This window comes from Trachemys scripta, chromosome 2, assembly GCF_013100865.1.
Source record: "Trachemys scripta elegans isolate TJP31775 chromosome 2, CAS_Tse_1.0, whole genome shotgun sequence".
NCBI lineage: Eukaryota > Metazoa > Chordata > Testudines > Emydidae > Trachemys > Trachemys scripta.
The window spans coordinates 223720010-223743090 of NC_048299.1; the positions used below are offsets into that span (position 1 = coordinate 223720010).

The following is a 23081-nucleotide window of genomic DNA, read 5'->3' on the forward strand; positions in this document are numbered from 1 at the left end:
GACCACTTTTCTCATTTGTAGCTCACATCATTGTTGTTTTATTTACTCTTTTGTTCCCATAGTTGGTGTGTCCTGAAAGTAGACCTGGTGAAATATTTCTTGTTTTTGAAAATACACGTGCCTCTTGTGGGAATAAAATATTATAAATATCTGTTTCCCCTCTCCTTTAGCTGACTTGAACATGATGCACAAGCAAAATGAAGATGCGTATCATAACCCAGAGGCAAGACACTATCAAGATAAAAGGGCTATTCTATCGGTTGACCAAAGTTTGGCCTCCCCAAGACCTGAGAACACAGAAGCATCTACAAATAAAATAGCAGGTTTTTAAGAATACTATGTTATCAGTTATAAACATTAATAGATTTTGATGGTCAAAATTCTCAAGCTATTGTACATCTCTCTTTCTTTTTTCTGTCACCTCATAAAACTGTCAATCATGCCTGCTGTGTGAGGCACACTCCCACCTCTTTCCCAACAGTCCTCTTGCCTTATTGTTGTTGGAAGCTGTAGTGGGTGAGCAGTGGTGCTTCCCCTCTGGGTCAGTGGGAGGCCACTCCGCCTCACTACGTCACGGGGCGTTGCTCACGGTTGGGGAATCAGCTGAGTCATCCCCTCTGAGTCATTGTAGCTCTGGTCGGCAGTTCAGGTAGAGCGATAGGCAGTCAGGGTCCCTAGCCCGCAATCAGGACAGTGAAGGGTCAATGGCTCGGACCTATGCTCAGGACTGAGCAGCAAACCAACAGTTCAGAGGCTAGGCCCTTAGGGCAGGGCAACAAGTCCTCTGGGCTCAGGCCGGAGTAGAGCACCTAAACACAGTGTAGGGGGGCTCAGGCAGGGTTAGGGCCCCCAAACGCAGTGTAGGGGGTCTCAGGCAGGGTTAGGGCCCCCAAACGCAGTGTAGGGGGGCTCAGGCAGGGTTAGGGCCCCCAAACGCAGTGTAGGGGGGCTCAGGTAAGAAAACCTGTCCTGGAGGCTCTAAGACTCTGTGAGGTTGGGGGTCCAAGAGCTCTGGCACCAGTCTGAGCCCGGAATTCTACAAAGCAATGAAACAGCCCTGCAGCCCGAACCCCGTGAACCTGAGTCGGCTGGCCTGGACCAGCCGGGGGTGTCTAGTTGCTGTGTAGACATACCCTTAAAGACACTGAGCAAATTAGATGTTTGAGACCAGTGTTGTTGGCTCTTTGTATTCAGTTGCTTCTTGCTATGTGGGATTTCTCTGTAGTTGTTTTTTAGTCAAAGTGATGGGGGCTGAAGTTTTGATGTTTGAGGCAAGGCAGAAACTTTTTTCATAGGTTATGGAATAAAGAGAGACATTATGACAAAGGGAAGTTATTTAAAAGTAATTGTTTGTCATAGTCATGTTGTTTGTCCCACCCCACCCCACCATTTGCTGCTCTCTTGTATTCCGTCTTATAGTAACATTTGTTTGGTTTCTTTGAGAGTTGTTTGGGAAATCACTAGACCAATAGAAAGCCATGAAGCAGAGTCTTATGTTATGGGGATGATTTCCATTTTTTTGCCTTCACTTTCTGGTAGATTAAATCATATCTATTCCGATTAAGGAATAATGTCACAGTATGGGGAAAAGGAGATGATCAAAACACAAAGTTACAGGCCAATAATTTCACTGTTGATTTCAGCTAGATCCCTGTCCTGTTAATTTTTAAAAGCATGTTATTAGAGTATTTATTTGAGGGAAAAAAATAGATTGGGTATTTTTAAAAAATCTCCTATTGTGCAAATTCTTGAGAAAACTGTTTTTTCCTGGAACCAGTAACTTAAAAACATTTTAACTCAGCGAATTTTGTTTGCTGTATATGAGATTTGAAAAACTGAGCATTTACTTTGTTTACTTTGGGATGGAAATTTGGCAATGTTTTTATGATTATGTTAAAATGGTAAATAATAATGGCAGACTCTTAATTGTGACAACACTGCTTGGTGGTATTTAAAGTCAAGCGAGATAATAGAGCCCTAGAGTGAAATTCTCCCGTGCAGAGAGCCTGAATAGTGCTAATGTACCGTTTTTGTGGGACTTAAATGGTGTATACTGTATAGGCTTTAATCTGACTTTCCACACGGGTGAATTTCCCATTGAATGTCATAGAGAAACAGGTATATTCAGTTAAATTGTGAAAAGTTTTCTGTTGCATATAGGTTCTTATATGGTGCTCACCACTGTTCCTTCATCATCACTGTATTTATGATTCCACAAGAGGAAAACTAAATATGAATTTAACATTATAATGTTTTTGGTTTAGAAATTAGACAGGCATAGGTTGTATACAAGTTTAAGGTTAGATTGTAACAGCAGCCTATGTATGCAGTCAAAAGGGAATAAATGGGATTTGACTGCACAGGAGCCACACAGATCTTGAATCTGGATGTAGGATGGGATGTGTGCACAGAGAGCACACAATTAAAGTGGCGGCTTTGTGCTTAATATTTCCCTCACTCCTCTGAGCGAGCGGATGGGTGGGGAACAGATAGAACCATGACTCTTCCACGTACTGTCAGTGCACCATTCAACTAAACAGGCTGGATGTGAGTGGAGGAGAATGCAGTATCTGATGAAGGGCCAAGGCATCATATCTTACATAAAAACGGCCATACTAGGTCAGACCAATGGTCCATCTGGCCCAGTATCCTGTCTTCTGACAGAGGCTAATGCCAAGTGCTTCAGAGGGAATGAACAGAACAGATAATCATCAAGTAATCCATCCCCTGTCTCACATTCCCAGCTTCTGGCAAACAGCGGCTACGGACACCATCCCTGCCCATCCTGGCTAATAGTCATTGATGAACCTATCCTCCATGAACATATCTACTTCTTTTTTGAACCCTATTATAGTCTTGGCCTTCACAACATCCTCTTGCAAAGAGTTCCACAGGTTGACTGCACTGTGTGAAGAAATATTTCCTTTTGTTTGTTTTAAACCTGCTGCCTGTTAATTTCATTTGGTGACCCCTAGTTCTTGTGTTATGAAAAGAAGTAAATAACACTTCCTTATTTACTTTCTCCATACCAGTTATGGATATTAGATCACTATCATATCTCCCCTTATTCGTCTCTTTTCCAAGCTGAAAAGTCCCAGTCTTATTAATCTCTCTTCATATGGAAGTTGTTCCAGACCCTCTGATCATTTTTGTTGCCCGTCTCTGTACCTTTTCCAATTCTAATATATCTCTTTTTGAGATGGGGTGGCTAGATCTGCACGCAGTATTCAAGATGTGGGCATTCCATGGATTTATATAGAGACAATATGATATTTTCTGTCTTACCTATCCCTTTCTGAAGGATTGCCAACATTGTGTTTGCTTTTTTGACTGCTGCTGCATATTGAGTGGATGTTTTCAGAGAACTGTTCGCAGTGACTACAAGATCTCTTTCTTGAGTGGTAACAGTTAATTTAGAGGCCATCATTTTATATGTATAGTTGGGATTATGTTTTCCAATGTGCATTACTTTGCATTTATCAACATTGAATTTCATTTGCCATTTTGTTGCTCAGTCGCCCAGTTTTGAGGTCCCTTTGTAATCATTGCAGTCTGCTTTGGACTTAACTATCTTGAGTAGTTTGGTATCATTTGCAAATTTTGCCACCTCATTGTTACCTCTTTTTCCAGATATTTTATGAATATGTTGTACTGGTCCCAGTACAGACCCCTGGGGGACACCACTATTTACCTCCATTCTGAAAACTAACCATTTATTCCTACCCTTTGTTTCCTATCTTTTAATCAGTTACTGATCCATGAGAGGGCCTTCTCTCTTATCCCATGACATCTTATTTTGCTTAAGAACCTATGATGAGGGACCTTGTCAAAAGCTTTCTGAAAATCTAACTACACTATATCCACTGGATCACTCTTGTCCACATGCTTGTTGACCCCCTCAAAGAATTCTAGTAAGTTGGTGAGGCATGATTTCCCTTTACGAAAAACATGTTCATATATGTGTCCAATAATTCTTTAATATAATTTCAATCGGTTTGCCCAGTACTGAAGTTAGACTTACTGGCTGGTAATTGCCGGGATCACCTCTAGAGCCTTTTTTAAAAATTGGTGTCACATTAGTTATCCTCCAATCATCTAGAAGTATGGGGAATAAGCAGGAAGAACTGGAAGTGCTAATAAATAAATACAACTATGACATTGTTGGCATCACTGAAACTTGGTGGGATAATACACATGATTGGAATGTTGGTGTGGATGGGTACAGCTTGCTCAGGAAGGATAGACAGGGGAAAAAGGGAGGAGGTGTTGCCTTATATATTAAAAATGTACACACTTGGACTGAGGTAGAGATGGACATAGGAGACGGAAGTGTTGAGAGTCTCTGGGTTAGGCTAAAAGGGGTAAAAAACAAGGGAGATGTCATGCTAGGAGTCTACTACAGGCCACCTAACCAGGTGGATGAGGCTTTTTTTAAGCAACTAACAAAATCATCCAAAGCCCAAGATTTGGTGGTGATGGGGGACTTCAACTATCCGGATATATGTTGGGAAAATAACGCAGCGGGGCACAGACTATCCAACAAATTCTTGGACTGCATTGGAGACAACTTTCTATTTCAGAAGGTTAAAAAAGCTACTGGGGGGGGAAGCTGTTCTAGACTTGATTTTAACAAATAGGGAGGAATTCGTTGAGAATTTGAAAGTAGAAGGCAGCCTGGGTGAAAGTGATCATGAAATCATAGAGTTTGCAATTCTAAGGAAGGGTAGAAGGGAGAACAGCAAAATAGGGACAATGGATTTCAGGAAGGCAGATTTTGGTAAGGTCAGAGAGTTGATAGGTAAGGTCCCATGGAAATCAAGACTGAGGGGAAAAACAACTGAGGAGAGTTGGCAGTTTTTCAAAGGGACACTATTAAGGGCCCAAAAGCAAACTATTCCGCTGGTTAGGAAAGATAGAAAATGTGGCAAAAGACCACCTTGGCTTAACCACGAGATCTTGCATGATCTAAAAAATGAAAAGGAGTCATATAAAAAATGGAAACTAGGATGGATTACAAAGGATGAATATAGGCAAATAACACAGGAATGCAGGGGCAAGATTAGAAAGGCAAAGGCACAAAATGAGCTTAAGCTAGCTACAGGGATAAAGGGAAACAAGAAGACTTTTTATCAATACATTAGAAGCAAGAGGAAGACCAAGGACAGGGTAGGCCCACTGCTCAGTGAGGAGGGAGAAACAGTAACAGGAAACTTGGAAATGGCAGAGATGCTTAATGACTTCTTTGTTTCGGTCTTCACCGAGAAGTCTGAAGGAATGCCTAACATAGTTAATGCTAATGGGAAGGGGGTAGGTTTAGAAGATAAAATAAAAAAAAACAAGTTAAAAATCACTTTAAAAAGTTAGATGCCTGCAAGTCACCAGGGCCTGATGAAATGCATCCTAGAATACTCAAGGAGCTAATAGAGGAGGTATCTGAGCCTCTAGCTATTATCTTTGGAAAATCATGGGAGACGGGAGAGATTCCAGAAGACTGGAAAAGGGCAAATATAGTGCCCATCTATAAAAAGGGAAACAAAAACAACCCAGGAAACTACAGACCAGTTAGTTTAACTTCTGTGCCAGGGAAGATAATGGAGCAAGTAATTAAGGAAATCATCTGCAAACACTTGGAAGGTGGTAAGGTGATAGGGAACAGCCAGCATGGATTTGTGAAGAACAAATCATGTCAAACCAATCTGATAGCTTTCTTTGATAGGATAACGAGCCTTGTGGATAAGGGTGAAGCTGTGGATATGGTATACCTAGACTTTAGTAAGGCATTTGATACAGTCTTGCATGATATTCTTATCGATAAACTAGGCAAATACAATTTAGATGGGGCTACTATAAGGTGGGTGCATAACTGGCTAGATAACTGTACTCAGAGAGTTGTTATTAATGGTTCCCAATCCTGCTGGAAAGGCATAACGAGTGGGGTACCGCAGGGGTCTGTTTTGGGACCGGCGCTGTTCAATATCTTCATCAACGACTTAGATATTGGCATAGAAAGTACGCTTATTAAGTTTGCGGATGATACCAAACTGGGAGGGATTGCAACTGCTTTGGAGGACAGGGTCATAATTCAAAATGATCTGGACAAATTGGAGAAATGGGCTGAGGTAAACAGGATGAAGTTTAACAAAGACAAATGCAAAGTGCTCCACTTAGGAAGGAAAAATCAGTTTCACACATACAGAATGGGAAGAGACTGTCTAGGAAGGAGTACGGCAGAAAGGGATCTAGGGGTTATAGTGGACCACAAGCTAAATATGAGTCAACAGTGTGATGCTGTTGCAAAAAAAGCAAACATGATTCTGGGATGTATTAACAGGTGTGTTGTGAGCAAGACACGAGAAGTCATTCTTCCACTCTACTCTGCTCTGGTTAGGCCTCAGCTGGAGTATTGTGTCCAGTTCTGGGCACTGCATTTTAAAAAAGATGTGGAGAAATTGGAAAGGGTCCAGAGAAGAGCAACAAGAATGATTAAAGGTCTTGAGAACATGACCTATGAAGGATGGCTGAAAGAATTGGGTTTGTTTAGTTTGGAAAAGAGAAGACTGAGAGGGGACATGATAGCAGTTTTCAGGTATCTAAAAGAGTGTCATAAGGAGGAGGGAGAAAACTTGTTCACCTTAGCCTCTAAGGATAGAACCAGAAGCAATGGGTTTAAACTGCAGCAAGGGAGGTCTAGGTTGGACATTAGGAAAAAGTTCCTAACTGTCAGGGTGGTTAAACACTGGAATAAATTGCCTAGGGAGGTTGTGGAATCTCCATCTCTGGAGATATTTAAGAGTAGGTTAGATAAATGTCTATCAGGGATGGTCTAGACAGTATTTGGTCCTGCCATGCGGGCAGGGGACTGGACTCGATGACCTCTCGAGGTCCCTTCCAGTCCTAGAATCTATGAATCTATGAATCTGGTACAGAAGCTGATTTAAATGATAGGTTACATACCACTGTTAGTGGTTCTGCAATTTCATATTTGAGTTCCTTCAGAACTCTCGGGTGACTGCCATCTCGTCTTGGTGACGTATTACTGTTTAATTTATCAATTTGTTCCAAAACCCTCCTCTAATGACATCTCAATCTGGGACAGTTCCTCAGATTTGTCACGTAAAAAGTATGGCTCAGGTTTGGGAATCTCCCTCACATCCTCAGCTGTGAAGTCAGATACAAAGAATTCATGTAGTTTCTCTGCAATGGCCTTATCGTCCTTTAGTGCTACTTTAGCATCTCGATCATCCAGTGGCTCCACTGGTTGTTTAGTAGGTTTCCTGCTTATGATATATTTAAAATTTTTTTTGCTGTTACTTTTTTGAGTCTTTGGCTAGCAGTTCTTCAAATTCTTTTTTGACCTTCCTAATCCTCTCTTCTTCTCCACCTGCTTTTGGAGAATAGGATATCCAGGGGAACTGCAACTCTGAGGGATATGTCTGAGTCAATCTTCCTTTCAAGTGCTGCTCCTGGAGCACCACAGGTCTGAGCTAACCCTTACTTGGGGTAAGGGTTAGAGTAAACTGTCAGCTTAACCCTTAATGATATCATTTTTCAACAGACTAACCAGAATAGCTGTGCTGAAAAAGACGTTAAATTAAAAATTCATAATACAGTATGCTCGTTACAGCAGAGGAAGTTGACTTACTGAAATCTCTATCACTTGATTCTAATCTATGCATTTTCTGTAGCTCATCATCCTGTTATCTGAACATTAGTCTAATGAAGATGTGTTTTTGTGTTGTTTTTTTAAATTATGTTCTGGTTTTTAAAAATTTAGTATGTTTTAAGAACAGCTATTGAGTTATATTTGATAAATCTGTTGAATGGCAATCACAAGCAATGAAGTGTTGAACTTAGAAACTTTTTTGTCTAATTTAAAAAAAAAATAGACCTGTAAACCCTGGTGTACATATGAAAGCAGCTGTATAGATTTGGTTGTGGCAGACTGTTTTTCATCATAAACATCAACATACTAACGTGACTTATATAGTCATTTATTTGTTGCTTGATATCCTAAAATCCTTTACTTATTTGAATATTTTTGTACAAACTCAAATAACTAACTCATATTAATTGAACAGTGAAACTCATACTAAATTCTGCACATAATTTGGATAATGTGTGTTGTAAACTAGCATGGGAGATAAATGTTTTTGTGTTTCTTTCGTCTGGCTTTCTGTCTCAAAACTAGTTTTGATTATATTTGGAAAACTATCTTCTTCTAGGTTTTACATTTGCACAAACCTCTCCCTATGTTCGAGGTAACATATTTGGTGAGCCACCATCTGAACAACAACTTATGCGGCAAGAGGCGTACAAGAATTTTCTTCGTTTGCAGGTGATTGCATGTGCCAATATTACCCTGTTAAGTAAAAAACCTCAGATGCTTAAATACAACTTATCAAGGATTTTATCCACTACATGCTTTTCAAGGCCCCAGTCCTGTACAGACTTATGCATGTGAGTAACTTCATGCAAATGAGTAGTCCCATTGAATTTCATGTTTCAGAGTAGCAGCCGTGTTAGTCTGTATCCGCAAAAAGAAGAACAGGAGTACTTGTGGCACCTTAGAGACTAACAAATTTATTAGAGCATAAGCTTTCGTGGACTACAGCCCACATGGGAGTACTCACATGCTTAAGTGTTTGTGGGATTGTGCCTGAATCAGCGAAGTCCTATAAACCATCTGGAATCAGAAAATTGATGCCATTACTAATTGACCTAAATTCTGTTGTTTGTAAACATTTTTTTTTGAGTCCCCAAAGTGTGCTAGGAGCCTCATAAAAACGTGAAGGCACAGGCCTGGCCCTTAAGAATGAACAGTCTAAATTCAATACAACACAAGTGAGCATCATAAGTAGACAAAGAGGAAGAACAAAAGCAGCAATAAGAACCTAGTTATTTTTAGTAATGCATGTACACAATAGTTCTGCTAACAATTTTTTTTGTTGTGTAACATGTTTTATAGTGTAACAAACCAGTGGCACAATAGTTAAAAAGAATGGAGAGGAAAAATGGGGGGGGGGGGGGGAAGTATGTTGTATATTATCATGTATGAAATTAATGTTGTTTGACCAATTTTAAAATTGTACCACAGTTTGGCGTGGCTCTCTGTGTTAGAAGTGATTAAGTTTTTTTGTGTTTGAAAAAAAAAAAGAGAGAGAGCTTTCAGTGTTTTATATACATCCAAAAGGTTTAAAGACTATTCAAACAGCTAATCTAAACAAATCAACAGTTAATTGAGCCGTAGTACAGGCAGGTCCTGGAATTCCCTTGCAGTTGCCTTGTATGCTCCTTAATGCTACAAATGCAGGGTTCGAGCATCTACAGAGTGCCGCACATGTAAACAAAAGGAACGAAGAGTACTTGTGGCACCCTAGAGACTAACACATTTATTTGGGCATAAGCTTTCGTGGGCTAAAACCCACTTCATCCGATGCATGCAGTGGAAATTACAGTAGGAAGATGCGCGCGCACACACACACACAAAACATGGAAAAATGGGGGTTGCCATGCCAACTCTAATGAGACTAATCAATTAAAGTGGGCTGTTATCAGCAGGAGAAAAAAAACTTGTAGTGATAATCAGGATGGCCCATTTCAAACAGTTGACAAGGTGTGAGTAATAGTAGGGGAAAAATTAGCATGGGGAAATAATTTTTAGTTTGTGTAATGACCCATCCACTCCGTGTCTTTATTCAAGCCTAATTTAATGGTGTCCAGTTTGAAAATTAATTACAGTTCTGCAGTTTCTGGTTGGAGTCTGTTTTTGAAGGAGGTTGAAGTGTTCTCCGACTGGTTTTTGAATGTTATAATTCTTGACATCTGATTTGTGTCCATTTATTCTTTTGCGTAGCGTGAAAAAAAACCAAAACAGTCAGAGAACACTTCAACCTCCCTGGACACTCAGTTACAGAGCTAAAAGTCACAATTCTTCAACAAAAAAACTTCAACTAAACTAAAACTAAAAACTATTTCCCCATGCTAATTTCCCCCCCTACTGTTACTCACACCTTCTTGTCAACTGGTTGAAATGGGCCATCCTGATTATCACTACAAAAGTTTTTTTCCCTCCTGCTGATAATAGACCTCCTTAATTGATTAGTCTCGTTAGAGTTGGTTTGGCAACCCCCATTTTTTCATGATCTGTGTGTGTGTGTGTGTGTATGTACTTCCTACTGTATTTTCCACTGCATGCATCTGATGAAGTGGGTTTTAGCCCACGAAAGCTTATGCCCAAATAAGCTTTGTTCGTCTCGAAGGTGCCACAAGTACTCCTTGTTCTTTTTGCTGATACAGACTAACATGGCTACCACTCTGAAACCTGTCACACATGTAAACATTATTCATTGGACCACTAATGAATGTTAGCTTTGTTCTCTAGATTGAGGAAAAGAGACTCAGGGAAGAGGCAGAGCGTGAAAAACTTAGAATTGAAGAAGAAAAAGAAGAAAAGCGGCTAGCTGAACAGAGGACCAGAATTCAAAAAGAATATGAAGAGGAACAGGAAAAGAAAAGAAGGAAAGAGGAGGAAGTATGCTATCTAATTTTAATGGCTTTTGATTTTTTTCCCTTGCCCCTAACCAGCACATTGAAATATTTGCATTTTGCAAACTCTAAGGAAGCTCATAAAATACTCTGTGTCAGAAACAGGCTTGTGGAACCTCACTGGAAAACTAGAATGTAGATGGGGCTCACAAGTAGTCAGCAAAATCCTTCCACTTCCCTTAGTCTTAAAAGAACACCATCAATTTGAAATCTAGTCAGATTTTTTTTTTTAAAGTTGAAATATAGTCAAGTATTAAGTCTATATCTGGGCCTAATGTCAGTTTTTGTGGTTTTACAGTTGTTTTCTTATTTTAAGAACATATTTTTTTCTTTCACCTGCTGCTGTGTTAGCACAGAGGAGATTGATCATACAAGGGGAATGCAGACTACTGTCAAATTCACCAAGTAAACAAACTGAAAAATAGGGAAGTCTTTTTTTTTTTTCTAATCTTTTAGTTGTAGAAGACTTTGGAAATACTTGTAAATGTAGTAGGGGGAAATATTGCAGATGAAGCATGATTTTTTTTTTTAAAAAAAGTTGGCAATGTTCCTTTGGACAAGGCTGGAATACTTATTTTTGAAAAAAAGTGGTAATTTCTTGACATTTGCCCTGAAACAAGTGGTAATGAAAATTGTTATCGCGGTGTGCAATTTTAATGTAATTCAAAATAAAAAGCTTAGATGTATTTTTCAGTTTTAAAAAGCTGAATTAATTTGATTGTATTTCTTTCCATAGTTAACTTGGGATAGATAGCTTGTGACCTTATGTTATGTCGCTGTGCAGGGAAGTAACACCTCCTCTAATCCTCTGCATGGCTGTGTAAAACCTATGTAGATCATAGGCTAGGGCGTGGCATGGACCACAATCCCAGCATTCAAGATTCTGCCCCCTTGCTCCCATTTATGAGCAATGTGATGGGGTGGGGATGGGAGTCTTGTCTCAGTCTCTCTCAGCAGATTAACAGAGGTGGGCTGGTATAATGAGGGAAATAAACTGCATCCTGTAAAGTATTGTTGCAACTTTCCTCCAGGAGCAGGGAAAGAATTTTGACTGAGCAACAATTTATTTTTGAGGCTCCTGTGGGGGTGGCACAGCTATGTACCATTGTTTACTCAAGGCTGAGTTTTAAAAGCCTCTGAGCCTCAATCTAGCTCTGAATGAGACCAATGCATCTGAGGTGAAATCCTGGCCTTTCTGAAGTTAGTGGGGGTTCTGCCATTGACTTCACTGGAGCCAGGATTTCACCTCAGATGTTTTAGAGGTGTATGGCAAAAGTTCTAATTTGAAAACTTTGTTCATTAGATCATCTGCATGTTGTTTTTTCCATTCATATTTACCACTCGTATATCATTTTAATTTTTCAAGCAAAATAAAAAAATAATCAATATTTTTAAAGGTTTTTTTTTTTCACCAACAATATTCTCTTTACAGCAAAGATTAAAAAATGAAGAGCTAATTCGATTAACTGAAGAAAGACGAAAAGAGGCTGAAAAAAAGAGGAAAGAGGAGGAAGAAAAACAGAATGAACAACTTAGACAATATTATGAGCGAGAAAAAATAGCAAAGATGGAAGAGGAAAAAAAGGTGGTACACTTTGGACTTTCTAAAGTCTAAACATATTGTCCTATTTTATTTTTAGTAAGACAATTGCTAGAAAAATTGACTCATGGTAATAAACTGCAACTGTTTTCTAGCAGCTGCTGAAGGCCCTGTCTTCACTAGTCCTTCCTTTATATCTACTAACACTAGCAATGGTGGGAAATTTTGACAAAAAAGTCTAGTATATGCACAGAGACACACGGTGGGTGAGGTAATGTTTTTTTATTAGACCAACTTCTGTTGGTGAAAGAGACAAGCTTTCAAGCTTACACAGAGATCTTCACATCTGGGAAAGGTGCTTAGAGTCTCACAGCTAAGTACAAGATGTAACAGATTGCTTATCATAAGATATTAACATGTTGCAAGAGACTATTCCAGGTGAAGTGGGCAGTTAACACCTCTGCAGTCATAGGACAAAGGAGAGTTAGTGGGTTACAGATTATTGTAATGAGCCATAAATCCAGTGTTTTTACTGAGACCATGATTTTTAGTGTCGAGCATAGTTATGAATTTAAGCTCTTCTGCACAGTGCTTTCAAAAGATGAGCCTATTTCCTTTGAGTTTGAGACCTGACAGGTTAGATGTAGAATGATCATTTTGTGAAAAGTGTTTGCTCACAGGTAATATGGTGTTTTTGTCTCTTTTGTCAGTTTTCTGCATGAGTTCATTTAAGAGCATAGTGATTGTCTTGTTTCAGTCACATGGTTGTTATTGGGGCATTTTAGTGCACTGGATGAGGTACCCCACTGTGACAGGATGCCCAGAGTACAATTTCTTATGATAAGCAATCTGAAACATCCCCCCTCCCTCCCCCAAGCGCCGCCCCGCCCCGCTGTAACAACCCCCCCGGAGCACCGCGCCGCCGAAATTCTCAGGTGGGTTTGTGGGGGATGAAGTTGTAGAGTCTCTCTGAGTTTTTGGGGAAGGATTTGATGCTATTCTTAAATTCCTGGATGAATTGTGGTATGGGTTCTTCTTTGAGTTCTTTTTGGAAGGTTGAGTCAGAGAGTTGTCAGTTGGCCTTGATAATATAGTCATCATGGTAACGGACTACTATACACATAGTATAACTGGTCAGAAAATGTCTCTCCTTATGAAAAATTTTGATTATTTTTTAGCAAAACAGTTGAAAACCAGAATAGCTTGATTCAGAAATACCTCTGTGGTACCTCCTGGCAGTTATAGATTGGATGTCTTGTGTCTCCAGTCTACTGTGTAGGTTAGGCTCCCTGGTTGGACTAAGTCTTTCATGGTGTATGTGGTCTACCCTTTTGGTGAGATACAGATGCAAGTAAGAACACAGTAGGATAAATTATGGGCCTAAGAATATCCTTTTAAATTTGAGATTTGATTGATTTGGGTCTAAAATTCTTACCCAGTTCCTTTCCTTTGCCCTGAATGATGTAAGAAATCCTCCACATTTAATAATAGTGGACATTATCTAAATGAAAGACAGTTGGCTTATGTCACAGATCCAGTCGGGTGCCTCCTGCCGGCCTCCCACCAAATGCTGTGATGAGAATCCAAGCCTCTGGATTCCCAGATGCTTTAAGCCTTCAGGAGTTTGAATGGAAATCCAGCCACTGCCCCAATCTTGGAGTCCATAGGGACGCGCTCAGGCACAGGCCTGCTATCTAGCATCATCTCCTGAGAGGCAGAACCCACTGTCTAGTTAGTTGCCTATCCCCGTTCATGTGTATTGCTGACCTTTCAGACTTCCTTGACTCACACCCTACCACAGAATCCCTCCCCAAAGTGTGAGCATTCTGGTTCATAGTTTAATTCTCTCTGAAAGCATGTGATTGTGTGTGTGATCTGCTTCACAACAGATGCTTTGCCCCAAATGTAGCACATTATGGCTCTTTTAATTAACAGACAAAGAACAAGAGAGTACAGATCATATATAACACGACAAACATCCTAAACCCAATATCCCTGTCGCGCCATCTGTGTTCAGGAGGGTCTCATGCAGGCCCTGTGTACTGGATTGGTTCTCCCTTATCTTGAGCTGGAAAAAAGTGGCCAAAGACTGCAAATAAATTAGCTCCTCACTTTTTAAAAGTTTCCAGTCTTCTCGGTCAGGTAACTCCCTTGCCAGTCTTGCCAACTTCCCCAGGAGACTCCAAGGCATCCTCTCCTGGGACAAACCAAGTCTCCTGGTTAGGAGCTATCTTATTGTCTAAAGCAATCACATTTCAGTGGTTCAACATTTTGAGTCAATGACCCTCTTTTGTTGTTTGTTTGCCACCAGTCTTTGGAATGTCATCTGAACAGGGAGGCAAACAGAGGAGACAGAAGCCTGTACGTTCAAAATTAAGTTTGGATCTTGATAAAGATACATACAGAGAGTTCATGATCTCACACAGAATTCATAGATTACACAGACAGATTCTCAATTTGTCATAGATTAATTTCATTGTGTGTGTGTTGGAGAAATATTTTACAAAAATGTGGCATTTGAATAGAGGGGGAAAAAAGAGGATATGTGACTTAGTTAATTATAAGATTTAAAAATGACTAAATAAATATAACATGCATACATTTTATAAAGGTAATTTCTATAAGTACAACACAAAATGCATCTAAGAACTAATCACAAAAGGCTGAAATCTTTATCTTCATTGTATGTAAACAAAAAAAGGCAACTATCTGTATAATATTTTTGTTAAAACAAATAGTTAAACATTGAAAGCAAAATATGTAAATGCCAAAAATAAAATAAAAGAAAGTCCAAGCAAATGAAATGATATTAAAATACAGCTGATGAATATATTAGAAGCATTTTATGAAGGATTAAAAGTTTCAGTAAGCTTTTATTTTAGCCAGCTCCTCCTTTTAATCTAATAATTTATTAAGCATTAATAGGAAACTTGTTACAATCTTGTACATTTTCCTGATTTTCAGTTTTCAAGGCAACCTTCTCCTGTCATTCCTGCTCTTCAGAACAAGTCCTTACAGAAGGACGAGAGGCCTCCTTCTGTTGAAAGCCATATGTCTTATTACACGCAAGTATGATTCTTCTATTTCAAACTTAATAATTAGTGTACAAGTGGTAGTGTGTGAAAATATCAGTGACCAGTTACAGTTTTGACAGAACAGTGCAAATAATTTGTGATGCACTTGCCCTAGCCAGTGCTGTACCTTTGGTGTGCAAACTTTTTAAATATTAAAGTATTTTTTTAAATCATCTGCTCTGTCTAAATTCTTAAATGTATTCTGGATATATTCTTTCTGAAGGGGTCAATACCCCCTTTCTATTTTATGTAAGATATATAGACAATAACTGAGATGATGGAATGCCTTTATTGCTAAGATAGTGCAGCCTACTTCTGAACTGACATTTGTTGTAAGTTCTCAAGTTCTCCCTTGCATCTTAGAATCACAGAAATATAGGACTGGAAAGGACCTTGGGAGGTCATCTAGTCCCTGCACTGAGGCATGACCAAATAATCCCAGATCATCCCTGACAGGTATTTGTCTAACCTGTTCTTAAAAGCCTCCAATGATGAGGATTTCACAACCTCTGTCTCCCAATCTTCTTTTCTCAAGACTAACTATGCCATTTTTTTTAACCTTTTCTCATAGGTCAGGTTTTTTTAAACCTTTTATCATTTTTGTTGCTCCCCTCTGGACTCTCTCCAATTTGTCCACATCTTTCTTAAAGCCTGTGCCCAGACCTGCACTCAGTGCTCCAGCTGAGGCCTCACCAGTGTTGAGTAGAACAGGGCAGTTACCTCCCATTTCTTACATACAGCATTCCTTTTAATACACCCCAGAATGAGATTAGCCTTTTTTGCAACTGCATTAGTTTATATACTTTTAACCTCCTGATACTTTTCAGCAGTACTACCACTTGCCAGTTATTCCCCTTTTTGTAGATATGCATTTGATTTTCTTTTCTAAGTGTAGTACTTTGCACTTGTATTTATTGAATTTAATCTTTCTGAATTTAGACCAATCCTCTAATTTGTCTTAGTCCTTTTGAATTCTAAACCTGTCCTCCAAAATTCTAGCAATCCTTCCCAGATTGGTATTATCTGCAGATTTTATAAGAATACTCTCCACTTCATTATCCAAATCATTAATGAAAATATTGAATAGTATTGGACCTAGGACAGATCCCTGCAACCCCACCTATGTCCTCCCCAGTTTTACAGCAAACCATTGATAGCTACTCTTTTAAAGTATTGTCTTTCAATCAGTTTTGCAGCCACTTTATAGTAATTTCATCTAGAATTACTAGATTACTACATTTCTCTAGTGTGCTTATGAGACTGTCATGTGGAATTGTATAAAAAGTCTTACTAAAATAAAAATATATCACATCTGCAGCTTTCTCCTCCCCCATCCAAGACCAATAACCGTGTCAAAGAAGGAAATTTAGGTTGGCTGGGTATGCTTTGTTCCTGACAAACCCATGTTGACTATTTCTTGTCATCCCACAATCCTCTAGATGCTTACAAATCGATTGTTTAATAATTTGTTCCAGTATCTTTCCAGGTATATGAAGTTAGGCATAATCCCCTGGGTCCTCTTTGCACCCATTCTTAAAGATAAGTTCTATGTTTGCCCTTCTCCAGTCTTTTGGGATCTTACCTGTCTTCCGTGAGTTCTCAAAGATAATCACTAATTGTTCCGAGATTGTTTCTGCTAGTTCCTTAAGTACCCTCGAGTGAAATTTCATCAGGTCCTGCTGACTTCAAGACATTTAATTTATCTAAATATTCTTCAACCTATAATTTCACTATTTTGGCTTGTGTTCATTATCCTTTGTTGTCAATATTAATTTATCTTTTTAGTCAAGACTGAAGCATAATAGGCATCACTCAGTCTTCTTGATGTTGTCTGTTGTTTTCTCTTCTTTCCTGCTAAATAGAGGTCCTGCACTTTTCTTCATCTTTCTCTTGCTTTTATTTCTAGAACTTCTTCCTATTGCTTTTTATAATCCTTGCTAGGTATAACTCATTTTGTACCTTAGGCATTCTGATTTTGTTCATGTTTGCTCATGCTGTTCTTTTGTACTCATCCTTAGCAATTTGTTGGTTTCCTCTTTTTTGTAGGATTCCTTTTTGATTTTCAGGTCATTAAAGAGCTCCTGATGGAGTTATATTATCTGCTCTCTCAAAGAAGAACTTGACATTAGTTTCCATGGTTGAGGTAACACTTATCCGTGGAGCGATGGTTGCTTTTGTACCCATGTTTCTCAAGGTATAATGAGATTTCAAAGTCTTAAACTAATTCAGTGTTCAGTAGAATATATTTTACATCAAGAGCTTGGATGCATATTTTCCTGTACAGATAAATTATTTCTTAACAGGTGATATCACAGTTTCCTCCTTCACATCTGTCACGGATGCTCTTGCACAGATCTGGAACAGTCCCAGGGAGAACTCTTTTAATGTGTCAACCCCGTTAGGGTCACATTCTCACTAGGGCAATCCACTTGGCTTCACTGCCTCCTGGCACCAAACCTCAGAGCCTTCAGCATCACTACTTCACGCCATGAGTTCCCTTCAGTGAGTCCACCTGAGTGGGGCACCTGAGGGAGTTACACACCCAATGGGGTGCGGAGTGACTCTCAGCCAATGTTGTAAAAGCAGGGGGGTTTATTAGATGTCTGGAACACAGTGTAGAAAATCCTTAGTTAACATGGAACAGAAAGTTACAGCATAGTCCATGTGGGTCAGTTCCAGAGCTCTCAGCGCCTCTTGAGTCCCAATCCAGAAGCTTCTCTAACAAGCTCTCTGGGACAGGGTCTGTCTTTTATTCATAGGTTTGTGCAGCATCTAGCACAGTTGGGCCTTGTAGTCCTTGACAGGGACTTCTAGATATTACCACAGTACAAATAAATGATGATGGTGATTTTAGTATGTATTTAAATAGCAGATTTTTTAAGTAATAGAGATGACTAGGGACTGTCAGATTCTCATTCTCTCTCCCTCATTCTGCCAGTAGTTTCAGTATGATCAGGCACCAGATATTTTTAGGTTCAGTACTTTTTAATTTCTCATCTGTCTGAAGTGCTTACTTACTGTTAAGTATGAAAATGACACATTTGTTATATTTGTTAGGATATTCCACAATCCAGAGTTCTGTCTCCTCCAGTCCCAGCTAGAAGAAACCAGATGCGTGCATGTGGTTGGTATTCTCTTTATTCCATGATAGCATAACTAATATACACCTTTATATATGTTAATCTCCTGTTTCTCTGTTGTCTTCTTTTCTGATATTGACTGTAATTATCTTGTGGAGAGAAAAACTCCGACACTTTTAGATCCTAAAGATATCAGCAAATACTTTTATTTGAATTTTTTCTAACAAATATTTTTTTCACCTACCCTAGTGGAAAAATTATTGATCTTTTGTTTTCAGATATTGGCAATTTATTTTGAAAATCATCCTTAATTTAAAGAAGTCTCATGTAAGAAAATGCATTTGTTTGCATGGTATTAGCACATTAATATTAATCACGCTTCTGCTTTAGAGTAGAACATGATGTGAGTATAACTAGGGCTACTGTTATGAAATAAAGAAAATAAATTTGTGCTGGTTATAAGGAAATGTTCTTGGTAGTGAGATTGGTTAGACCAGTGGTTCTCAACCTTTCCAGACAACTGTACCCCTTTCAGGAGTCTGATTTGTCTTGAGTACCCCCAGTTTCACCTCACTTAATAACTACTTGCTTACAAAATCAGACCTAAAAATACAAAAGTGTCACAGCACTTATTACTAAAAAAAGCTTACTTTCTCTTTTTTACCATATAATTATAAAATAAGTCAATTGGAATATAAACATTGTACTTACATTTCAGTGTGATACTTGGGCCTGTTTTTACTTGTGAACCTTGTCTCACAAGTCCTGCCGCCTGGGGCTGAAGCATGTAACTTAGTTTTGCGGGAGGCCCTATGGTGTGGGGCCCTGGGCAATTGCCCTACTTGCCACCTCCTGATGCCAGCCCTGCATTTGCAACCCCCCTAAACCCATCCCATGACCATTCCCAGGGTTGCAAGCCCCAAGTCGAGAAACACTGATCTAGATGAGTTGAGTACCCCCTGGAAGACCTTTGAGTACTCCCAGGGATACACGTACCTCTGGTTGAGAACCACTGGGTTAGACAGTGGGATTGTCTTCCAGTAAAAGGTGCTAGAATCCTTATTTGGGACAGTTGCGACTACAGTGAACATAGCACTCCAGAATTACTGTAGGGAACAGTCCTCCACTGGCAGAAGTAGACTAGACTATCTAATAGCGAGTAGGGCTTTTCATTTGTGATTTCTGTCGTTCTTGTTCCCAATACATTTTTCCATTTATAAACTGTATATTTTCTCTTCTTCTGAGTTCTATAGAATTTGGAGTCCCTGAGACAGAGTCTCTTGCCCTGCACCTTGTGCAATCATTTACACCAGCACAAAGTGGGTGTGAATTGATACTATTTAATTTGATACTATTTTACAACTAATTTGTCCTGGTGTAAATGACTTACACAGATGTAACCCAGTAGAAAATTTGGCCCATTATATGTAAGATCACATAACTCTGCAGTTGGAAGGATTAAAAATATTTTAAGGGCATGTCTAAAATCTCTCTCAAATCTGTTTTTCTATAAAATCTGAGGCATATGTAGAGTACAAGGTGGTTCTTGTTTGAAATGAGCTGTGTAACTCACTGTGGTTTCACCACTTGAGTAATGTGGCTGTGCCAAACTCAAGCCAATAATCACTTTATAATCACATCATTCTTTGTACATATGTACTGGGGGAATGTCTACACTACAAGTGCTACAGTGGCACGGCTGCAGCTACATTGCTGTAGTGTAGAGACTTAGTACAGTGACAGAAGGGTTTTTTCCATTGCTGTAGTAAATCCACCCCCTCAAGAGATGGTAGCTAGGTTGACATAAGAATTCTACTATTGACCTCACTGCATCTGTAGTGGGAGTTACGTCGACTTAATTATATCACACAGGGCATGAAATTTTTCATAGCCTTGAGTGATATAGCTAGACCAGGCCTCATTCAAGAGCTAGCTCTGAAGAGCTGTGTTTTCTCTCCTTGTTTTGTCACTCCACCGTTCTCCTTTACAATTAGCTGTCTTTACTCATGTTATATATATACATTCCTTTATAAGCTACTCGCTGCAAAGACACTTTTTTTACTTTATATTAAGAAAACAGGGCTGCATTTTAAAAGATGTGTAGGTTCCTAGAGATGCAGATACGTGCTTAGAGGGATTTTCAGACACATGTGGGTGTAATGGGGATTAGGTGCCTCTCTGTATTTCTAGGTGCCTGAATGCCTTTAAAAATCTGATCTATAGTCTTTTAGAGCCTGCTGAAATTTTTACTTCGATCAGGTCAGATCAGGTAGGCAAATAAGACACAACATAAAGAGGAAGGCTTTAAGTACTGCTTTGCAACTTTTAGTAGCTAACCATAGTAACAGGGGTTTGACTGGGTACAGTGTAGAGGAACACCAAATGAGAGAGAATGCTATCCTTATCCTAACCCTAACCAGAAGGTTCAGCCCAGCCCTCATGTGGGAAATGAGGATACATAGGAGCTAATGTTTGTGCTTGAGACCTCATGCTAATGCTTGAGACTTAATGACCATGCATCTTTGCTGCAAGCAATGTATGGTCTAGTTTCGCAGCCTTCTGGGCTCCATTCTCAGATCTACCCCAAGAGTTGGGCCCTGATACCTAGCATGCCATGAACTGAACACCTCTGCATGTGGCAAAATTCCTTCCTGACCAGAAAAAGAGTTTGGCCAGATCCACAGCAGACCAGTGTAATCACTAGACATTTTTTTGGGGAGGGGAGAATATGCTAAAAATTGGGTGACGAAGACCATGACCTTAGCTCTGAAGGAGTCTCATAAATCCCAGGGGGAGACAGAATGAACAACAAGCTAATTTTGCCTGTTACCTGTCCAGTGGCAGTCCAAAAAATAGAGACGCAAGGTCCCAGTCCTCCTGGCACAGCTTCCAGGCCCTACCTTTCACTAACCAGACTTCCCCCAGAGCAGGGAGGGCATGTCACGGTTAAGAAAATAGTAGTTGTCCTTTCTCCTAACCCCAAAGTCAATCAGGATGCTGGGGGAGGAACTATTGCTTGCTGGTCTAATCAAATTAGACACCCCCCCCTTGCTTATACAAGATGGGACATTTCTGATTGTTAATCTTGGATGCCTCTTACAACTCTGTAATTGGTTCCTTGGGATGTCTCTAAATATAAAATCTATACTAATTTAAAATGTATAAAAGGCTGCATCTTGACCATGTTGATATAATCACTAGTACTGTAGCTGAAAGCCTGTGCTTTGCATGGGGTTAATCATAAAGTCATATTTGTAAAAAAGCCAATAATGGCTGAGAACTTAAAAATTGGACCATGATAGACTGTGAATCCCAGTGATGGGATTGAATCTGTTGATATTCTAAATACAAAGAGCTCTCAACAATGCTTGTAGCTGTTTCCCTCTCTTCACATGGACTCAACAGACATTCTAGTCTTCAGAGTGATGTTTGGGGTTATTGTATGTGCTGGTTATGTTGTGAGGGTGGTTGTGTTGATTTATGTTTCGGGGGGATAGTACTGGGACTTTTGTGTTGGCTTGTGTGCGTGACAAAGAAAGGGTGTGCTGCTTGAGGAACTGTGTTTTAGGGTTATTGTGTGTGCTTGTTGTGTTGTGTTGGCGGTTTTGAAGAACTGTGGCAATTGGGCCAGGCAATCCATCATCTGTGCAGTCTCCATCATATAACCAATGAAATTGTTGCATGCAAAATAGCTGTAGAGTAAGAGTGGTTGGTTGAATTACTTCTGGTATCACAATGGTCTAGGACTCTTGGCATGGCATAGATACATGCCTTGCTGTGGCATGTGTGTAATTTGTACAGTCAGAATGACTGGGTACTTAAAAATTGGACAGTAACAGATTTCAAAACCCAGTGGTGATTGAACCTGGTAGTATTCTGAACAAGAAGGGCTCTTGACCATGCTTGTAGCTATTCCCATAGCTTTGCACTGACTCTACAGACATTTTAGGCTTCAAAGTGACACACGAACTGACATTCCTGCATTTTTATTATATGTATTATCTTAGTTTTAACAACAATCAATGTATTTTTACACTTTAGATTTCTGAAGTGGCCAAAACAAATAGTGTTCCTCTATCACTTTTTTTTTTTTATTTATGTTAAATTCCAGAGGAAAGAAAGAATGTGATAAATGAGCTGTCAGAGATGAGGAAACAGCTCCGAAGTGAAGAGCGGCGACTTCAGGAACAATTGCTCAATGTAGTCAGTGATGATGATGTAGCCATTACAAGGTGAGATGTTTTTAAATACACACTTCTAAAGCCAGTTCTTGTACTATGCCTAAAGCTATATTAACCTGCCAGAACACACTTGAGCAAAAGCAAAAATATGAAAACAGTTACGGGATTAAACTTGCATACAAAATGTTCAAACTCTTTTATAATACAGCATTACATTGTTGAGCATAACACCCTGCAAAATGCATAATTTAGGGTGTTCTGTGGTCCGTGCTTACAGGATAGGGAACTATCCTGGGAAGCAGTGAATCTAAAAGACTCGTGGGTCAGAGTGAATAATCAGCTGAACATGAGTTCCCAGTGTGATGTGGCCAAAAGGACTAATGCAATCCTTGGACGTATAAATGGCAATATCTGTCAGGATAACAAGAGGTTCTATTACCCCTTTATTTGGCACTGGTGTGACCATGGTGGAATACTGTGTCCAGTTCTGGTGACCAAAATTCAAGAAAGATGATGTAAATTTCAGAGGGTTCAGAGAAGTGCCACAACAATTAAACAGTTGGAAAACATGAGCTATAGTGAAAGACTCAAGGAGCTTAATCAATTGAGCTTGTCAAAGAGAAGGTTAAGGACTGACAGGATCGTAGTCTCTAAATACTAA

The 23081-nt window shown here is 39.4% G+C and overlaps 1 protein-coding gene across 5 annotated transcripts in view; it reads left to right on the top strand.

The window, feature by feature from the left end:
- CSPP1 (centrosome and spindle pole associated protein 1) overlaps positions 1-23081 on the top strand; it is a 141489-nt gene that overhangs the window by 79067 nt on the left and 39341 nt on the right. For all 5 annotated transcript variants that reach the window (XM_034763047.1, XM_034763051.1, XM_034763050.1 and 2 more), the window contains 7 exons: positions 171-323; positions 8223-8335; positions 10382-10531; positions 11978-12130; positions 15050-15154; positions 18217-18283; positions 22351-22471. In XM_034763047.1, the coding sequence (XP_034618938.1) occupies positions 171-323; positions 8223-8335; positions 10382-10531; positions 11978-12130; positions 15050-15154; positions 18217-18283; positions 22351-22471 (862 nt within the window). The remainder of the gene's footprint in view (positions 1-170; positions 324-8222; positions 8336-10381; positions 10532-11977; positions 12131-15049; positions 15155-18216; positions 18284-22350; positions 22472-23081) is intronic.